This window comes from Eubalaena glacialis, chromosome 19, assembly GCF_028564815.1.
Source record: "Eubalaena glacialis isolate mEubGla1 chromosome 19, mEubGla1.1.hap2.+ XY, whole genome shotgun sequence".
Classification (NCBI taxonomy): domain Eukaryota; kingdom Metazoa; phylum Chordata; class Mammalia; order Artiodactyla; family Balaenidae; genus Eubalaena; species Eubalaena glacialis.
In genome coordinates, this window is record NC_083734.1 from 20,749,136 (window position 1) to 20,769,318 (window position 20,183).

At 48.7% G+C, this 20,183-nt stretch overlaps 1 protein-coding gene across 1 annotated transcript in view; it reads right to left on the bottom strand.

The window, feature by feature from the left end:
• ASIC2 (acid sensing ion channel subunit 2) overlaps positions 1–19,450 on the bottom strand; it is a 1,044,166-nt gene extending 1,024,716 nt beyond the window's left edge. Inside the window, exon 1 of the mRNA XM_061174981.1 lies at positions 18,896–19,450. Within this exon, the coding sequence (XP_061030964.1) occupies positions 18,896–19,450 (555 nt within the window). The remainder of the gene's footprint in view (positions 1–18,895) is intronic.
• Positions 19,451–20,183: the final 733 nt, after the last annotated feature.

Here is a 20,183-nt window from a genome sequence, read left to right on the forward strand (position 1 = left end):
GGGGAGGAAACGCTGCCCCTGTTTGTGGACTGTCAGTCAAGTGATGCAGGGTAAGAGACAGAGCCGTGGTACCAAGGGTTCCTGGGGACAATCATGCTTGCATTCACTGGGCGCCTTTCCCCTCTGTGAGCCCCACCCTGCTCCACTCTCTTTGCATCCAGAAGCCCCTCCCTCCAGGCTCAAAGCCAGATAGCCGTGGAATTATCCAGTTATCCAGAGAAATACAGGCTGGAGGAAGAATACGAAACTGCCCCCCATGGCCCCTCTGCCCCCTCCTGGCAGAAGCTCTTCATGCACTGCCTGGGAAGGCAGAAGAAGGGAGTAAATGGGACCATGAATCTAGAGACCTTGGCAATTTCTTTAATCTCTTGCACCTCAGTCCTGACACACAATATGAGGAGTAAGAGTACCTCTCTCATCACATCACTGGGAGGTGCTTTCAACACCACCTGGCACATAGCAAGTGCTCAGCAAATGGCTGGCTTTCATCATGTATCCAGGTAGTTTAATTAAATGGAATCCACATGTGAGACTTCCCTTTCCTACCCCACCTCCTCTGCTCTCATTGAGGAGGGATGCTGCATGAACTCCCCGGAGACAGGTGCAAGGCAGCACAAGCATCGGGCATCTCCTGGGGAGGCTCCAGGGAAGTGAGGAGATACCAAGAGTCAGGACAAATAATTAGGATCCCTAATTTTATGACCTACCTTACGCCATGTGGTCAGTGTTGTCACAGCCCTGTTCCACTAACCTTAGTGCCTGCCACCCCTGTCCCAGGCCTGCCCAGCCTCAGGACCAGTAAGAACCGTGTCTGAAAGGTGAACATCCCCATCTTGGGATACGAGGGGATCTGGAAGGAGACTGTGGTTGCCTTGACTACAGCTGCATGGACTCCTACAAACCTGCCCTCTCCCTTCCCACCCAGTTATTATGGTAGTTATTATACCAACTCTATCCTCTGGAAACTGGTAATTAAAGGACAAGAATAAGCATTTATCCTGCCTTTATAGGAGGAACTCTGGTTGATCCCCAGTTGATGAGGGAAAGCTCTTCTTTACAAAAGAATGTCAGCCAATAAATGTAGAAAGAATTGAGAAATCACAATTTTGCAAACTCTAATGAAACTGTTAATTCAGGTTCAAATATGATGGTAAATAGAATATTTACAGGGTACCAGAGTATCATCCCAGAGATGACGGCAGATGATTTGATGATGGGAGGTGATGCAATAGAAAGACCCAGCAGTTGCTACCTTAAACAAGGGGTCAAAACTAGCATCTCGAAGACGGGGACCATCACAGAATAAGCTCCTGCTATGAAGCAATACAAAGTACACAGCTTCATCCATGGAGTTCTCTTGCCAAAAACATTAACCTGAATTTCATCAACTCTTTAAACCCAACCCCGAGTTTATAAGAAATACAGAGGAGGGAGGAAGCAGGTTAAGTGAAACCACAAGGAACTAACCAGACAGATTCATAATGCAGGATTATTGTATGGGACCGCTTTGTATGGGTCTGTTTTCTTCCAAAAGTCAATACTAAAGGAAGTGTGAATAGCAGCATTATTCATAATCGCCAGAAAGTGGAAACAGGTCAAAGGATAAGAAAAAAGATAAATAAAAGAAGATAAATAAAAAGATAAAATGTGACATACCCATATAATGGAATATTTGGGGGAATAAAAGGAAATGAAATACTGATACAGGCTACAACATGGATGGACCTTGAAAACATAATGCTACACAAAACAAGTCTGTCACAATATATATATTATATAGTATGTGACTGCATTAGTATGAAATGTCCAGAATGGACAAATCTATAGAGACAGAAAGTAGAGTAGTGATGAAAGTACAGTAGTGACTGATGGCGTTTGAAGGCCATGGGGAGGTAACAGCTAATGGATCCAGCTCCTTTTGGGGTTCCTTTTAATGAAAATGTTCTAAAATTCACAATACTGTGAATGCACTAAATCCACTGAATTTTACATTTTATATGGGTGACTTGTATGATATAAGAATTGTACCTCAATAAAGCTATTTTTAAAAACTGTGTTTGTGTGTGTGTTATGTTGGGGGGAGCATTTTGATTAAAGAGACAGAACAACAAAATGCAACACATGAATCTTGATTGTATCTTCAGTGGATCCTGAATTTTTAAAGTTAACAAGCTGTAAAAATGTTTTGGGGGGCTTCCCTGGTGGCACAGTGGTTGAGAATCTGCCTGCTAATGCAGGGGACACGGGTTCGAGCCCTGGTCTGGGAAGATCCCACATGCCGTGGAGCAGCTGGGCCGTGAGCCACAACTACTGAGCCTGCGCGTCTGGAGCCTGTGCTCCGCAACAAGAGAGGCCACGATAGTGTAGAGGCCCACGCACCGCGATGAAGAGTGGCCCCCGCTTGCCGCAACTAGAGAAAGCCCTTGCACAGAAACAAAGACCCAACACAGCCAAAAATAAATTAATTAATTAATTAATTAAAAAAAAAAAAAAAGAAAATGTTTTGGGGATAATTGAGGAAATCTGACAACTGAAGAAATCTGAATGGAAGGCAGCCTAGTAGCATCCAGAGCACACAGAAGGAGGGCCGTGGGGAGAGGCAGGAAGGCAGCCCAGCAGGGACAGGGCCCTTGTGAGGAGGCATCCAGGCAGAGTAGTAGTCTGTAGGGATAAGAAGATGTTCTTCATTCAAGAGAATGGAGCAAACAGTAAATAAGATCATGGGAGGCAGGTTTTCTACTGCAGGAAAAAAAGGAAGGACCAATATGGAAAGGGCAAAGACTTAGAATGAACCTGTGGTGTTAGATTAAAATTGGAAGTATCTGTGTGAACTGGTGCTTTTCAATATAGATGCAAATATACATGTAATTATCCTAGCTCTGCCCACTGGGAGGGCCCTGAGCCCTGACAACCTAGTAGCAGTGAGCACACCTGGCACCCAGATCTTGCTTCTAAATACCATTTCCCACTAAAAGGAACCAGGATTGACTGGAGAAATAGCCAGTTACAGGACTTGGGCAGGAAAAAACAGATGAGCCTTCTAGCTGGACCAGAAATATTTAAAGTGCTCAAGGGATTCAGGGAAATGTCAAAAGGACAGAGATATCACCTCGAAGGGGTTCCCAAATATGGGAGATTTTGAGTTTCGAAAGAATGATATTAACAGATGAGAACCCATTGAATAAAACAGAAATTGGAGTCTACACTGATATAAATAAATGAACGAATAAAAAGGGAAAAGAGAAAGCTCTTCTGTATTTTAGAAAGCCCACTAAGAAATGTAGATGGAAAGATGGAATTAGAAAATCACCATTTGGCAAGCATCACTGTAATAATTCAAGCAAGAAAAATCAATGCACGATAAAAAAAAAAAAACAGAGGGTGAAAGAGGGATGAGAAATGGGGTTTTACACAGTCTCAGAGCATTTCCCTGGAAGACACCAGGTTAATCAAGTGATAAAAGTTAACACTACAACTATTGGGACAAATAAATATTGTGTGCCTCCAGATAGGATACAATGAGAAGAATCCTGGATCCATCCTGTGAAATTCAGCCAAAAATTCATTATCTGGGTCTAATCAAGAGGGAACATCAGACTGAAAATCATTTGGGAAAATGACTGGCCTTGAATTACTAAAAAAAATGTCAAGGTCATGAAGGTCAGGAAGAAACTGAGAAGTAGTTCCAGAATAAAGGAGACTCAGAATAAAGGATCCGGGATGGGATCCTTTGGCCAAAGAGGACATCGCTGGGACCACTGGATACTCAGGAATCCTTTGCACTGGTCTTACAACATTTATACGTTTAAAATTGTTTCAAAAGGGGAAAAAACATTATACATATCATCTCCTTTTGGAAGATTTTTAGAGCCTACCCTGTGTTGCCTCGTGCAAACTTCGGTTGTTGCACGTAATCTGTTTACTGCCCAGCCTCCCCTCCAGGCTGTGAGCGCCCTGACCTTCTGGACTGGGCCTTATTCATTTCCATTTCTTTACAGCTTAGCCCAGAGCATAGGAAGCACTCAGTAGGTGTTTTTTGAACCAATGCGCTGGGCAGCTCATAACCCCTGAGATTGGCTGGTATATCCCTGGACATACTGACTGATTGTTGGTAAATTCCTCCAGATAGGAAGCTGAAATATGCCTCTCTACAAACGCAGAGCATCTATCTGCCCTACTGCAATGAGCTATGTGTCCTGGAAGTGTCCTGCTTCTCAGGAGCATGTTGCCTGAGACCACAGGCTCCAAAGAGCAGCCTTCTTGCCTCATTGCTGCGGGGAGAACAATGGTCCCTGTTTGTTTAATCCCAGCCCACTGCGGCAGCCTTGACTGCACAGAGCTCACTTGTGATTCACGTGAACGTCACTCGAGCTCCCAGAGGTTTGCAGCTATAATTCAACATTTGTTAATAGCCACTTAGAATGTCCCTGAAATAGCTAACAGGCCCAGGGGATAAAAGGGGTTCTGCTAAGAAATCATTCTAGGAAGGCAGAAGCAGCCTTGCCCCAACTTTAGAAGACACTGTTATTTCCAGTTCATGGAGATGCTTCTCTCTCATTGGCTGCCTTCTCACACTCTAGAGGGGTGGGTATCTCTCAGGGCCACCAGGGAGAAAGTGGGACCTGAAATTCCCTACATCATCATGGTGGACATGCTAAAACACCTTCCCCATCACCCCTGCTCCCGAGAAAGGTCCCTCGATTGCCATATCCAGTGGGGGAGGAGGAAACAGCACACAGTCCAGACGACACCAGGAGAAAGCACCCAGGTCAGAGAACAGAAATGAGGAAACAGAAAAATATCATACTGAATTAGAAGCCGAAAAGTTGGTATGTAGATGGAGATGCAAACAGGGAGGAGGGTGAAAACCAACTCACAGAGGTTGAGCTCTACCGTGCTGCATAGTTTACAACGCATTTAATTCTCCCCAAATTGAATTAAATATCTTGCCCAAGGTCATCTAACTAGTATATGATTATAGAATTTCCACCAAGATTGTCTCACTCCGGAACCCCAGCTCTCAACCACTGTGCTATCCTGTCACCTGCAAATTTGTTCAGAGCACACGTGAACTGGACATTCAAATTCAAGTCACTGATTCGGAGGCAGAAGCTCTCGATGCCAAGCTCTCGCCAGCCGGTTCCTTCAACAGATCTGTTTCTCGTAAAGTTATCATTTCTGCCACCCAGAGGCGGATTTAAAATGGGGAAGTGGAGTCAGAAAAAGCCAGCAAGGCAGAATCCCATGCACATCTGAAACAGATGCTCATTTCCTAATGTCGGACCCTGGAGCCCCGCAGCTGGCAATCTGGAGAGACAGCAAGTGTCACCCTGGCAAGAACAGGCTTTTCCAGCTTCTCGACTTTCCTGAAGAGGGTGCTGTGGAATTGCTTGGCCCTTCCACCTGTGTATTCCTGAGCCAAGAGACCGGGCAGGAGAGAACAAAGGATCTGATGCAAATCTGCAGAGCTGGAAGGTCAAGGGGACCACAGACGTATGTCCAGCTCTTAGAGATGTGGTGCTTGCAACAGGCAGAAATCACGGCAGCAGGATCCAAAGCCCACCTTTCCCCGAAAAGTGAAAACTGAATTCACAAAGCTGATGTGCAGTGCCCCTCCTGGGCAGCCAGTGAAGCCAGCTGCACCGAGATGTGGGACATCAGCCCAGAAAACACCCGCACGTTCACCAGGGGAAAAGGTCTGGGGTGGCCACCTCTCAGAGCCAGTCATTTGACTGCACCTGTGCTCCTCCTCCTCCTCTAAGGCTGGAACTGTAGCTGGAAAGTCTTGTTCTGGAAAGTTGGAATATTCTCTTGCAGCACAAAACCCTCATCTGGTGCAAACTGTTATATGTAAGATGGATATACAACAAGGTCCTACTGTAGAGCACAGGGAACTATATTCAATATCCTGTGATAAACCATAATGGAAAAGAATATGGAAAAGAATGTGTGTATATATATATATAACTGAGTCACTTTGCTGTGCAGCAGAAATTAACACAACATTGTAAATCAACTCTACTTCAGTAAAATTTTTTAAAAAACCCTCATCTGGCCTTCAGTCACAGAGAGCTAGGATGCCTTTGCCTCTTCTCTCAGTTCACTGCACAAAGGCGAGGGATGCGGGTAAGAGCTAGAAGGCTACGTGAACAGCTGAGTGCTACAGTTTCAAGCTGAGGTTTCCCCTGCACTTCACTCTCAGCTCTGGTAGCTGCTGGGCTCCTGGTTCCCATGGGAGGATACAGAGACACTGAGGGAAACTTCAGCCTAAACTTCAAATCTTTTGAGCTGAAGACTTGCAGATGAACAGCCTGACTTCACTCAGCCCCGCAAAAACAAGCTTGATGTCTTCACAGAGATCCCCAAAGGGAATCAGAAGCCATGAACTCTGACGCCCAACGGTGCCACTTTCTTGCTGACTGACCTTATGTCAGTCACTTAATAGCTCTGAGCTTTACCTATGTTCAACTGTGAAACAGATGCACTTTTTCCACTTTCAGAGTTATGGTGAGGATCCAATAGCATATTATAAAGGAAGCCTGGAGGATCTGGAACCAGAGTACCTGTTTCAAATTCCACTTCCACCAATTCTTAGCTAAGTGACTTTAGGCTTGTCATTTAACCCTTCCGAGCCTCAATTTTTTCCATACCAAAAAACAGAGTTACAGATAGAGACTGAATTCCAAGTAAAGAACAGGGCTTGAGATATAGCACGCACTCAGAAAACATCAGCAATTATTAATAGGTTTTGTAAACTACATAGTTTTTGATCTATTTTTCACATACTCTGAGTGTCTTATAGCAGGAGCTGGGTGCCTGGCTTGTTTGCAGCCTCATTCCCATACTCTGGGGACTTGCTGATGTCACTGCAGATTTCCCCCCAAAATCCTTTGTTCTCAGATCCCCGGTCACTATGCTTTATCACCAGCTCATCTTAGTAATAATAAAAGTAACAAAATACTGACACTCTACTGGTGTCAATCTGGCCCAATGCTTAAAGTTTCGCTTCTATTATTTCATTCAACTGCTGCACACCATCCTATACAGTAAATACCAGTATGACTATTATTTAATAGGTGAGGAAATGGAAGGGGGGGGGAGGTTAAGTAACTTGCATAAGATCACTACTAAGAACCATTTTTTTAACTCACAGGACAGTTCACTTCTGACACCAAACGTGTGGGTTTTCCCCTCATACCAAGCAATTCTGACACTAACCACCCAGAGTTAGGGCAGACCCCATAGATTAAAGGTTCAGTCCCATAAGACTGTCCCCACTTCAGATGCCAATCACCAAGCCACCTGTACTTCTGACCAACTGGCTATAAATCAGGTTTCCCTTGACCCCCTCCTCAAGTTTGATAATTTGCTAGAATGGCTCACAGAACTCAGGAAAAGTTTTCTTACTATCGCTGGTTTATTATAGAGGATACAACTCAGGAACAGCCCGATGGAAGAGATGCATAGGGCAAGGTCTAGGGTAAGGGGCACCGAGCTTCCACGCCTTCTCTTAGTATGACGGCCTCCCAGCACCTCCATGTGTTCACCAACCCAGAGGTTCTCCAAAACCCTTCATTCAGAGGTTCTTATGGAGAGGTCCCATTACATAGGCAGGATTGATTAGATCATGGGCCACTGGTGATTAACTCAATTTCCAGCCCGCTAATCACATGGCTGACGGCAACCAACCCCCATCCTGAAGCTATCCAGGGGCCCAGCAAGAGTCACTTCCTTAGCGTAAACTCACATCTGGTTGAAAGGGCCTTATAAGCAATAACAAAAGGTGCTCCTCTCACCCAATCCCTCAGGAAATCGCAAGGGTTTTTCAAGCTCTTGTACCAGGAACCAGGGATGAAGACCAAGTATACATTTCTTATTAATCAAAAAAAAAAAAAAACACAGTTATGCAAGCGTGGACCCCACACCTGTCTGGCACTGAATTCCACGATTGGCTAAAATATCTCATTCTGTGATTACCTCCGATGCCAGAGCCCCTGCATCCTCCCCACACCTGCCATAACACCCTGGAGCTCCCAGGCAGGGCATTCTCCCAGCCAGATTAACCTCCTTCCCAGCCCCTATAACTGGGTCTATCTCTAGCGCCACCCACACACCCCAGAGTTACCTTAAACTTGAGTACCTCTCTGTCTCCCCAGCCCCTACCAGAAACCAGGTCAGGTCCAAGCACACCCAAGATTTGCTCTCTAGGACTGAAGCTAGTGCCAGGAATTTATGACAAATTGCCCTGGGAACTGCTTCTCCAGGAGCCGTGCATACTCCCTTGGGGAGGCCAGGTCATTTACCAGCCACTCCAAGCCCCGGTGACCCTCACCCACACATGTCCTGCACTCTCTCTGGATGAACTGAGCCTCTTCTGTCTCCAAGGCTTCTCCAGCAGCAACATTTTTATTCCCCGCTCCTGAAACAGCCTCAAGGCTACGCTGTATTGGGAAATGAGGTGGTGCTGCACTGTGGATGTACTGGCTTGCATCTACTATCAATTCTTCCCAACACCATCTGTCAATAGCCCTCACCTCTGACCCCAAATATCTGTTCCAAAAGGAAATAAATCAAAGATGCTCAGAGCTGAAAGTAACTATAGAGGTCATTACATCCAACTCTTTACCTGACATTGATCCACCCCTATAGCATCACCAATAAGCCATTGTATGGCCTCAGCTAGAGTTGATGACAGGGCACAGGTGGTCCCTGGATGGCTCCTTCTAAGCAGCTGATACCCACCTCTGTGAATGTCTGCCCACCCCTGGGTACCAGCACTGCCTTCTGGCCTCACAAAGGGAAAACTTCATCCCTCTTCTCTACAGGGACCTTCGAAGTGTGTGAAGACAGCAAACCACCCGGCCTTGAGCCACCTGCTTCCCTTTTCAGGCTACACAGTCTCAGTTCTTCCCCGAGCTCCTCATCACTCACGGTTTCTGTGACATATGAGGAGCATCACCCCCGGTCAGCCATACATTTCTCACTGCCTCCTGCTTTATAGATGAGGCCGAGCCACTGCCAGCATCAAAGGCAGGCGCCTCCCCCCACCATGGCTTAAAGCCAGACTGAGGCCCATCCAGGAGGAAATGGCAGTGAAGGCTGGGAGGACAGTGAGAAAGGGATGCTTTCAGAGACAGCAGAACTGGGAAATGATGAGAAGGCAGGTGTTGGTAAAGGTGTGAGCTAGAATGTGAGCAGCCTGGGCAGGCGGCAGGGCTGGGGGGGGAATGCAGGAGCTGAGAGAATAAGGATAGCTCAGCCCTTAGGACATGGGCAACTTTGGGAAGGGCTTTCCTCGGACAAAAAGTTCCAAAGAGCAGCAAACCAGCTGAGCCTAGAAGAGTGGGTCCTAATCAGAGAGATGCTCACTTGAATTATGAAAAGTCTCCCTTGGAAACTGTTACAGGCCCCAGTGGAGGGCACATCAAGAAAGAATGAGGCTTATAAGACTTTTGAAACAGGTATTTCCTTCTTTCTAAGCCAGACACAGGTCCATGTGCCTAAGTGAGTCTCCATGTTGTCAGACAGATGGAGAAGGTAAAACTAATCAATACACAGGTTGGGTTCCCTAGCAGAGCCTGAGATGGGGTTTCTTGTCCACATGATTTATGGAGGGAATGAGCTCAGGAAAAGCCTAGAAGGGAGTGAGGTATGCAGGATAGGGCAGGGAGAAAAGGTAAGCAAAGACGTGGTTTCAGGAGAAGTCTAGCTCAGCCTGATACCATGGAAAGCTCCGGAGTTTTAATTTGTTGGGTCTTGAGGCAAGGTGCCTGACATTTTGCACTCCTGTCAGTCAGTCGCTGGCTCCTGGCTGCCCCCAGGTGGTGGGGAGGTGCATAACTTCTCAGATATCTCCAGGAAAGGCAGGGCCAGTAGACTAAGGACCAAGGGCATCCTCCTGTTCTCAGGGCAGAAGCTTGTAGCCCCAGCAGCAGGAAAGGGGATCTGGATGGAACACCAACAGCATCTTTCACAGATGCCCTTGCTGATTTGTACACAGACCCCTGCTCACAACTGTAGGACCAGTGTGATGGAACCTTTCAGTCAGACTGATGAAGGGCAGCCAGACACACATGGCTCATGGACAGAGTTTTGACGGTAGGGTTCTGTGCCTCCGTATTCCCACTACAGCCACTCAGCGTATCAGGGTATTTTTCCTTCCACTGTACAGCTCTATCTACATTACACAAACAAATAAATAGATAAATATATCTGGTGACAAAATAACATCAACTCTCTGCCCCCAAGCATAAATTAAAGTTATTTCAGAGAACAAATGCGAGATCAGAAAATAAATTTCGATTGTGTTCTACTGTATTACGGTTGTCCAAGTTGGCAAGTCCTTGGGAGTCACCTAGTTTAACCCCCTCATCTTACAAGTGAGGAAACTGAGGCCCATAGAAGCTAATTACCTTGCCCAAGGCTGGGCCACTCCATCAACAGAAGTCAATAAACCCAGGCAAATATGTTCTTTCTGTGCTTTGTACTTTATTTCTCCTGAGTATAAATTTCTGTGGCCAGTGAGGTAATCAATAGGAAATGGACCTGATTTATGAGAAAATAAGTGCTGGGAGATGGAGAGACGGTTTAGCATCCAAAGGATGACCCTTTTCAGAATGTTCTTCCCAAATAAAGCCCATCCTGATAAACAGGCTTCTATCATAGGCTTCCAGTAACTACTAAGTCCCACCTGTATGGACTGGTTTTAAGTCTGTTGCAGGGGAGAAATATGATACACGGAATTTCAAATCTGCAGGGGTGTTATAGCCCATTAGTTTCAGATTACAATAGATCATGGGTCAAATAGCCCTGCTGGTCAAGTTTGATATGGCAACCCAGTTCCATCAAACATAAACACTCAGATGAAAAAGAGACAGTGCAAAGCACACTTTCAGATATCTCTAGACCCAGGTGGCATATTTTTGTCCTGCTGGAGAGAATGCGATACTTGATACTTTGAAATATGAACTGATCTATGGGAACAACGCCTCTGACAACAAACTTGGTGCTACAAGCTACCAATTCAAAAAAATTAAAAAATAAAAATAAAATAAGAGCTACCCATTCAGTCGTTGGGGATTTTTTTCATGGGATCCCATTTCAGCTCTTCCTCTAGAAATCAGTAGCAAACCAGGATTCAGAAACTTTACAGAACATTGTCTAGAACTCATCTCTCCGTTAAGGGAAGGAGTTTCTGCAGAGAGCAAAAGAGAACCACTGTAGAGAGGGGGAAAGAATCAATTCCCAATTTGGTAAGCTTGCAGGTAGTCTTCTTCCATCAGCATTCTGGAGGTCTAAGGACTCCCAGGGACAGAGATGCAGACATACAGCAACTAGGCACCAGCTTAGCGGCCCGCTGCCGCTTCAGCTTTTCTTGCAAGTAGATGGTGCAGGTGATTATACTAGTCAGCTCTTAGTCAGTGTGCTAGTCCTTCATCACATCAGACAGAAGTCAATACACCCCTGAAAGCTTTACTTCCAGACAGCCATGACCTGACATTCTGCAAACTAGAAGATCCCAACTGGAGGCTGACACCACAGAAAACCACTCACACCGCTGGGCAGAGGTTGCCTCTCCAAGGGCATGGCAAATGCTCACAAAACTTCCAAGCATCTTAAGGAATAGGAAAGACCATCTACTGTGCATTCAATGCGATCTAGACCATTTTAACATAGAGCCTAGAAACTCCCCAGGTGAGGGAGAGTCAGGGCCTACACCGTGTGCTGATGAGGCGTGCAGGGATGGCCGTGCGAGGAGAACCTCCTGGTCTTCATGGTCCAGGGTCCTCACGGTCATGAGGGGTTGGGCTTCATCCAGGAATGAGGTCAAGCCTCAGTCAGAAGATCTAATTTGGTGTCAACAAACACATCCCTGGTTCAACCCAACAAACATACAACAAACAGGACCAAGATGGTTTCAGGTAAATGCACACCTGGACTGTCAATAAATTGCCATCAAAAAAGAGTAACATGTTCAGCTGTGAACCTATAATCTAAGGACGCTGAGTTAAGAGGGGCAATTACCCCTCCCTCTCACAAATTATCCCTGGATGCTTCTGGCAGATAAGACAAAACATATCCCACCAAAGGGGTATTGCTCAGACCCATGGAGACATATCTTTGGATTTTATTTTTACTCTAAGTGGACCTTTGAGGGAATTTCTAATACCCTGGAGACTACCCAGGGGACCCAGGATGAAGAAAGCAAGGTGACACTGACTAAGTGTGCACTGCATGCCAGACGAGGTATCACATGTACAGATGTGTGATCCCAGGCGTGACCAAATGGAGCTACTCCCCAAATCCTAAAATAATACATGTCATTATACCTAAGATGCTATTCTGGGACATTTTTTCTTCTTCTTTATTCTTTCCCACACTTCCCAAGTTTTCTCCAGTGGTCGTGGATTGTTTCTATAACCAGAAAGTGTACTGTTAAAATAATAACAATAATGAGACAAGTCTTCCCAATGCAGGTGGAATCCTGGGTCCCTATACTGAAAAGGGAAGGCAAAAAATGGCTATTTCAGTCGACATCAGAGTCACCTGACATTTGAAAAACTTCAAACCCACTTCACACACTCATGACACATTGTAAGAGCTTTCCCTGTGCTAAGCAGTTCTAAATCCTGAGAATATCAAGTTAGAAAAGACATCATGTCTTACGGGGAGGAGAAACTGAAATGGGCAATGAATAAAAATTATCAGTGGTTAAAGAATTCAGTTTTAAATTAAATCATCTCTAAGGTTCCTTTTAGCCTAAACACTTCATGATTCTAATGCAAGGAAAAGTATAATGACTGTTCTAGGAGAGGAGTAATCCAAAGGCTGTTTAGAGAACAGGAGAGGAAGAGATTAAGTTAGATTATGACATGGGGAGAGGGTTGGCAGTGGTTTCCTGGAGAAGGCCACATAGATATTAGAGCCAGATTTTTTTTGTGTGGGGGGGGTCGTATTATTTATTCGAAATCCAGGGCATGTTTGGCAGTTACAGTGAATCAACCGAAATACAGTTAGTTCAAGTTGCTGGATCTTTGATTTCACAGTTGTTCAGGATTACACCGCAAAACGCAATGTAACCTGCGGAAACTTTCAGGCTCCCCCGCAATGCATCTTGGGCAAGGCTGGGCCCAGCTCCTTCCACCATCCTGAGGAACCCCAACACTTGGTCGCCCCTGGTCGGCGTCTGGCCTCGGTGTGGGGAGGTGGCCTCTGGGCTGGGCATCCGGTGACTCGGGCTCCTCGCTGCCCCAGGACACTGGCACGCGCGCCTTCACGTGGAGGCAGCCCCGCTCCTGCGCCGCTGCTTCTAATCTCCCGCAGGCCCGTTTCGCATCCCGTGGCACCTGCAGCTCCTCTGGCCTCCGCCGTCGCCACCGGCCCAGCGCCAGGGTGTCCACGCGGCCCCAGGCCCGAGTCCGCCCAGCCTCTCATCCCCACTGGCGGCAACACCCGGCCCACGCCGTCGCAACCACGTCTAGAGCCGGATTTTAAAGGATGAGTAGGATTTAAATAAATAGACAGAGAGAGAGAGGTGAGAGATGAAAAGAAGTAAGAAAGGCCCATGAGCAAAGGATGCTGGGTCAGTTCAGGAAACAGCAAGTAACTATTGAATCAGAAAGAAAATCTTTGCTGGGTATTTACCGTGGGCAGACCCTGCATTCGGCATGAAGGATGCAGAGAATGTGTTCGATGAGACGAGACTCCTGCTCTCAACACCCCACCCCCATCCAGAGGGGATGGGAAATGGGCCATGAGCTTTCAGATGGCAAGGATCTGGTCTAGCTCTCGCCCTGCTACATGGGAGGTGCTGTGTTTGAGTAACAAAGGAACGGATGTGCAGACACACAGCACACACACTCGTGATAAAAGATGCAGGCCTGCTACCCAGGCCACTCGACTCTTATCAGGGGTCGGGGCAGCACATGCTTCCTAGGCTGAGGCTAGCGGCATGACCTGGACCAGAAGCCAAGATGCCAGGTAAGGAGAGGCTGTTTAGGCGGCAGGACCGACGTGGAAGTACTGAGAAAAGGGAACGTTTGTCATATTCTGAGAATTAAGAATCCCACAAACACAGCAGTTGCCCGTGCTCCAAAGCTGTTAGCGAGTCACAGTGTGGAATAGTGAGAAGGACACTGTCCTGAAGTCAAGAGAGCCAGAATCCAGCTAAGGCTCAGTCAACACTCCCGTGGGACACTAAGCAAAGCATGGGGCCTGCCCTGTACGAGGCATCTGCCACGCACTAGCTCTTGGCATCCTTTGGCCTCCCTGGATCAGTACAGCAACTCTGAGTGGCAGGTATTATTGTTCCTAATTAGAGACGGAGAGAGTAAGATTAAGAAATTTGCCCAAGATTTCACATCGAAGAGGGGGTACGGTTGGAATTCCAACTCAGATCTCTCCCCAAAGCCCACCTTCTTCACACACCTGCTCCTCATGTGATAAGAAGTAATAAGCTTAGCTAGGGACCCACCAGCCTGCGGCAAGATTTCCAAATATGTGAGCTGCCTAAACCCTCCCCTCCACATCTCTATAATGCTATGTGATGTAGACGACTAAGAGTCATAGAATTGCCTCTAACAAGATCCCACTGTGGAGAGACCTTTCTTTCAGTAAGAAAAGAAGGAAATGCCTTTCCTAACAAATCTCTAGTTTAAAGTACACACACACACAGACACACACACACACAGACACACACACACACACTATGGCAATCAGGTTAGAAATGCAAACTGAGGGGTCATTTGCCATCCTGAACTTGGAGGCAGATGAACCCCAATGTGATAAGCAGAGAAACAATGTGAAACAGTCACGTGCTAGTCACAAGCAGTGGGGTTGCCACCTGTCTGCAATAGTTAGCTATTGAACCCAGCTGTGACCTCCACTCTACAAAACCCCAGCTCTGCGATGCTGGGCTTTAACCCAGGGCTCCATACAGAGAAAGCAGCAGCCACCTCTCTCTCCCTGGTCTATCCTGACAGCATTACTCACCAACTGACTCTTCTGGAGGGCTGCAAACAGGGAAGGTAGGCTGGACAATAAAAACCCTCCTACGAGGGGCTTCGCTGGTGGCTCAGTGGTTAAGAATCCACCTGCCAATGCAGGGGACAGGTTCGACCCCTGGCCCGGGAAGATCGCACATGCCGCAGAGCAAGGAAGCCCATGCGCCACAACTACTGAGCCTGCGCTCTAGAGCCCGCAAGCCACAACTACTGAGCCCACGCGCCACAACTACTGAAGCCCGCACACCTAGAGCCCGTGCTCCGCAACAAGAGAAGCCACCGCAGTGAGAAGCTCGTGCACCGCATCGAAGAGTAGCCCCCGCTCGCGCAACTAGAGAAAGCCCGCGAACAGCAACGAAGACCCAACACAGCCAAATATAAAAACAAACAAATAAATACATTTATATTTTAAAAAAAAACCCTCCTACGAATCTTGAAAATAACCCCGCCTTACATCTGCGTAGTTGTCACAAGGCACAAGAGATTTTTCACATATACTGTCTCACATGATTCGTTCTCCCCGTGAGTTACAAAATCACGTGTTACTATCACATGTTCCACGAGCAAGTCGATGCCGAGCGAGGGTACAAAATACGACCCAGGGAATAAGCTAGGAAATGATGGAGCTGGGATTCGAACCTATGTCTTCCTACTCCTAATCTTAGCTTCAGCTCATCCAGTCATGGTCAGAGACACACCCCCTGGCCAGCCCTCTCACCCCAACTCCTTTCCTTCCACTCTGGGTCAGCAGGGCGATCTCCGCTGAGTAGACACTGTTGAATCAAAGCCCTCCTCTCCTCTTCCAGGAAAGAAAAGTATGTGCCTATCTGAAGTCAGATGGTCTTAGGTGAGGGCTCAGAGTGTACCTGCCCAAGCATGGAGCACACCTGTTTACATGGCAGTGAGAGTCCCACACCTGGCTTCTGGGACTTTTAACCTCCACAGACAACCTTTCACTCTGCTAGAATCATGGCTCATTCGCTAATTAAAGGGTATCATGCACTTCATTGCACACCAGCTAAGAACTTGGAATAAGGAAGCGTATGCAAAAGCATTAGCCCTGGAGATGGCACTAAGTACGCTTTGCAGAAAAAGAAAACCAGGAAAAATGATCCACCTGGGACAGCCCGTCCCCACACTTCATCACTTCTCTAATAAGCTAGCCACAGCTCGTAGGGAAGGAAGCCACCCAGCATAGGACAAACCCAGGGAGAGCCCAGTAAATTAACCAAAGGGAGAGGGATACACAGTAGAGAGAATGAATGAGAGAGAAAGCTGGTGAGCCAACTTCTCCCATAACCACCTGTGAGGTCTCACTCTCCTCTGGTGCACCCCAGGCCAAGGACAAGCACACTTGCACCCCAGGCCAAGGAGCCAGGGAGACAAGGGCGAGTGGGAAGGATTAGCGCTCACTGCAAGGTCTTGGAATGAACTTGGCATCATGTCCGCGCCTTGTAGCATGGCTGCTCATCGCAATCAATGGGTGAAAAAGATCAGCCTCCCGCCTGGAGTATGCTCCAGGTTTCCTAGAGTGGGTGCCCTTTTGGACACTCTCCTGAACCACTTGACAATCCAGCCCTGAGACCCATTCCCTTTTCAATGCTAGAGGAGGTCATCCATTGAGAGTCAGTCTAAGGAGGGATACTCAACCAAGTCAGTCTTGAACCTGGTGAGGAAGGCAGATAATGACATGACACTTACTAAGTAATAAATTGTGTCCACAGGCAGCTTCATTATTTAAGAGACAACCTGGAAAGTTCAAAGGGTTGGGTCAGGTTTTACAGCCTGATCTTTGGCCTCTTGGGACCCCAGGGACCGAAGTGATAGGCTAAGTACAAAACTGCAGCCTGGGATCAAAGAATCTTTACTTCTAAGTGGAACTTGGTCATGAATTGAGAGGAAGCCACTAAGTGGACATGTGGTTATGAGGATGCTTGAGAACTTGGCCCAGGGTCTGCTACCAACTGCAGTTGCTCTCGCTGCCACCTTCTCTCTCTCTCTGCTGTCTGCATGTACCATGTGTGTTCAGGCAGACAGAGGAACAGCTGAGTGTGTTTCCGAGCTGCGTGGTGCAGTGGTGAAGCTGAGCGTTGCCACGGCACTAGAAAGCACGGGGTGGATACAGGGATGGTTTCAGCCTCCAAGAATGAGGCGGCTTTTTCCCCAGCTCTCCCCAAGCCACCCAAGACATCGTGCATGACATGTTTTCGGATCCTGTTTGCTCCATTTAGAAAGGCTTCCAGGACTGCTGGTCCCTTCCCCCCAGCTCAGACCTGCTTCCTCTTTAGCATACATAACACCACAGCCTGATCTTGCTGGGCTCTTTTGCACAGTGTTTCAAACGGATAATACAAAACAACTCCCCCAGGAAAGAGAGCTCCAGGGGATGCCAGAGGCAATGAGCCCTCCCCACGCCCCACCCCCGCCCACCCCTAGGCACTCTTGGCTTTTCCAGAATCAGAGACAGCCCACAGCAAGCATAGAGGCTGTGTGCAGAGACTGGTTGTAGCATTAAAAGAAACTCAGAGCAAGAGTCTGGTAGGCAGTGGCTCTGAGAGCCAGCGGGGAGTGGATGCACCACAGAGAAAGGTAGGGCGTGTCTTAATTAGGCAGAGGACCTCAGACAGGAGCTGACAACAGAGTCCAGTCTCTTTGCAATTGCAGTACCTGCCACCCCGAAATTACAACTGCAGTTTGGCTCAAGGCTCTGAGACTCAAAAGCTCTCCGTTCTCCCTTAAGGCAGCTTTGGGAGAAGCGGCCACACTGGGCTTCCAGAGGGTCCCACAGCACCTGATGTCCCAGACCCGCCTGGGAGCAAGGAGGTGTGGGCAGCTGCAACCAGACCTGTTATGCCAAGTTCTGCCTAGCAGCCCACTAATTAGGCAGACACAGAACCCTGGCAGCCACAGCTCTCCTCCCATTCTTCCCCTGCCCCTCCAGGAAGCCCCATCCTGAACGGGATCCACCTCCCCCTCCGCTTTTCCTCTTTACTCAGCTCCACTCTCCTCCTCCAGGCTTTCACACCTGCTCGCCCCCTCCCCACACCACTCCTCTCGTATCCACGTATCCACGTTGTTAAGGGATCATGATACAGACAGCAAACGAGCCTTTGAGTTTCAAGCTGAAACTCGCAGACCAGCCAGCCTGCAATGTTTCACCCTCCCAGGCATCTCACTGACCATCCTGTGTATGGGTCTCCACCTAGACCCTCCTCTTTGGCCCAGGGACCCTGAACATCTCTTTGTTTTTTGACCTGCCAGCAGACCAGACAGAGACCCGGGGTTCCCCTGGCCTCTCCTCTCCCCGCACGGAGCTCAGAATCCACACAGTAAAAGGAAGGAAAGAGACTTCCACACCTTTGCAGCATCACCTGCTCCAGCAAGCTCCCAAAGCCACTGGAACCATCCAGGCTGCCTGGGGCCCCACACCCCCTTTTCTGGCAGCTTTAAGCTCCAGCCCAGCTCACAGGATGCAGTGCCTGATGCCACTTCCGAGCAGAGAGAGAGAGAGAGAAAATGCCACCTCGTCAATGACAAGCTGTTCCAATCACACAGCTCAGACACCAAGTGCTCCGGACCACGGACAGCTCAGGCCTCCTCCCTCTGGGTGGGTGGAAGGCAACTCAGCACCTCTGGGGTAACGATCCGCCACCACGGCCAGGCCCCCTGCTCGCCCCACACAGCTGACCAGACGAGAGTGCTCCAACCCAGCAGGCAGACCTCTCCGACCAGTTCCAACAACTCTGGCCAACTACCCTCTTGGCCTTCGACTGAGACACTGCTCTCTCTCCTGCTCCAAAGCACAGAGAGACCTCGAACCAAGCCGAAGACCGCCAGCGTGGCACTTCTCCAAAGGACTGAGCGCAAAAATGAGCTGAAAGCCAAGTACTCACTGTGGTGAAGTCCTGGTGGCCACACTCCTGCCCTTTGAACTTGCAGTAGAGCATCATATCCTTCAGGTCATGGCCCACGCGGTGCAGGAACTCCAGCATGCTGAACTGCTTGGGTTTGTAGTGCTTGAAGTTGGCCTTCTGCCGCAGGGCCTCCAGCACCGTGGGGTCAGCCAGGTGCGGGTCCGGGATCTGCAGGTTGACGTCCAACAGGGCGAGCAGCTCCCCGGCGTGGTACAGATCATTGGTGGTGAGCCTGGAGAAGCGGAAGCCGTTGAGGTTACAGAGGGTCACGGCTGGGAAGACCAGGCTTTGGGCCACCACCTCGTCCACCTTGGTGACGTGCTGGTAAGAGAAGTAGTAGGACACCCTCTCGGAGCTCTCCACCAGCAGCAGGCCCAGAGAGCCCACGAAGGCCACGGCCCAGAGCACACGCCGGATGGTCAGTGGCCCGTACACGAAGATGTGGCGGATGCCGTGGAGGGTGGAGGTGTTGGCGAAGATCTGGATGCTAGAGGGCTGCAGGCTACCCTCGCTGGGGCTCTCCTTGAGGTCCATGGGGACCCTGTGCAGTTCCGCAACTGGCTTCAGGTTGATCAGATTTCAGGGAAGAGTTCCCAGTCCTCGGGCTCTGCTTAAACCTTGACGTTCAAGGGAGGGAAGGAAAGGCAAGCATCAGGCCAGGTGCCGTGAGTTTATCCTGAGAGCCCCAGCTGCACGCTGCCAGGGGTGAGTGTTTATATAAAACCCATTCGAACTCTAGCTCCTGATTTTGTCCAGGCGATAAGGAAGGCTGGTTTTATTTAGGGAGACACCAAGGTGATGTGGAAGAGATGTGGGTGGGAAGGGAGAGCTTAGCCAATGGAAATAAAGTCCTCCCCCCTACACACGCCACTAGAGACAAGATTAAAAGCGAGAGCGAGGGAGAAAATGCTTAAAACAAGTCGCTCAGCAGCTCGGAGCCTGTTAACCAGTGCGTAATGCCCCGCGTTAACCATCCTGGGGATATCAGGGCGGCCACGCTGATGCACTGCGGCCGGGCGCAGCGGCAGAGCTTCAGAGCTGCTGCTGCCGCCGCCGCCGCCGCCGCCGCCGCCACCGCAGCTCTGGTCCTCTCCTCTCCCCGTACTGTTTTGGACTCCGGATTCCGTTTCTCGCCGCCGGCCTCCGTCCCTCCTCTCCTCCTCCTCCTCCTCAAGGCCCCCTTTTTTTGGGCAGAATTCCAAAGGCAGGCGGGCCGCGGCTAGCGCCTCGGAGAGGCGGTAGCGCGCGGCCGCGGAGAGGCGAGGAC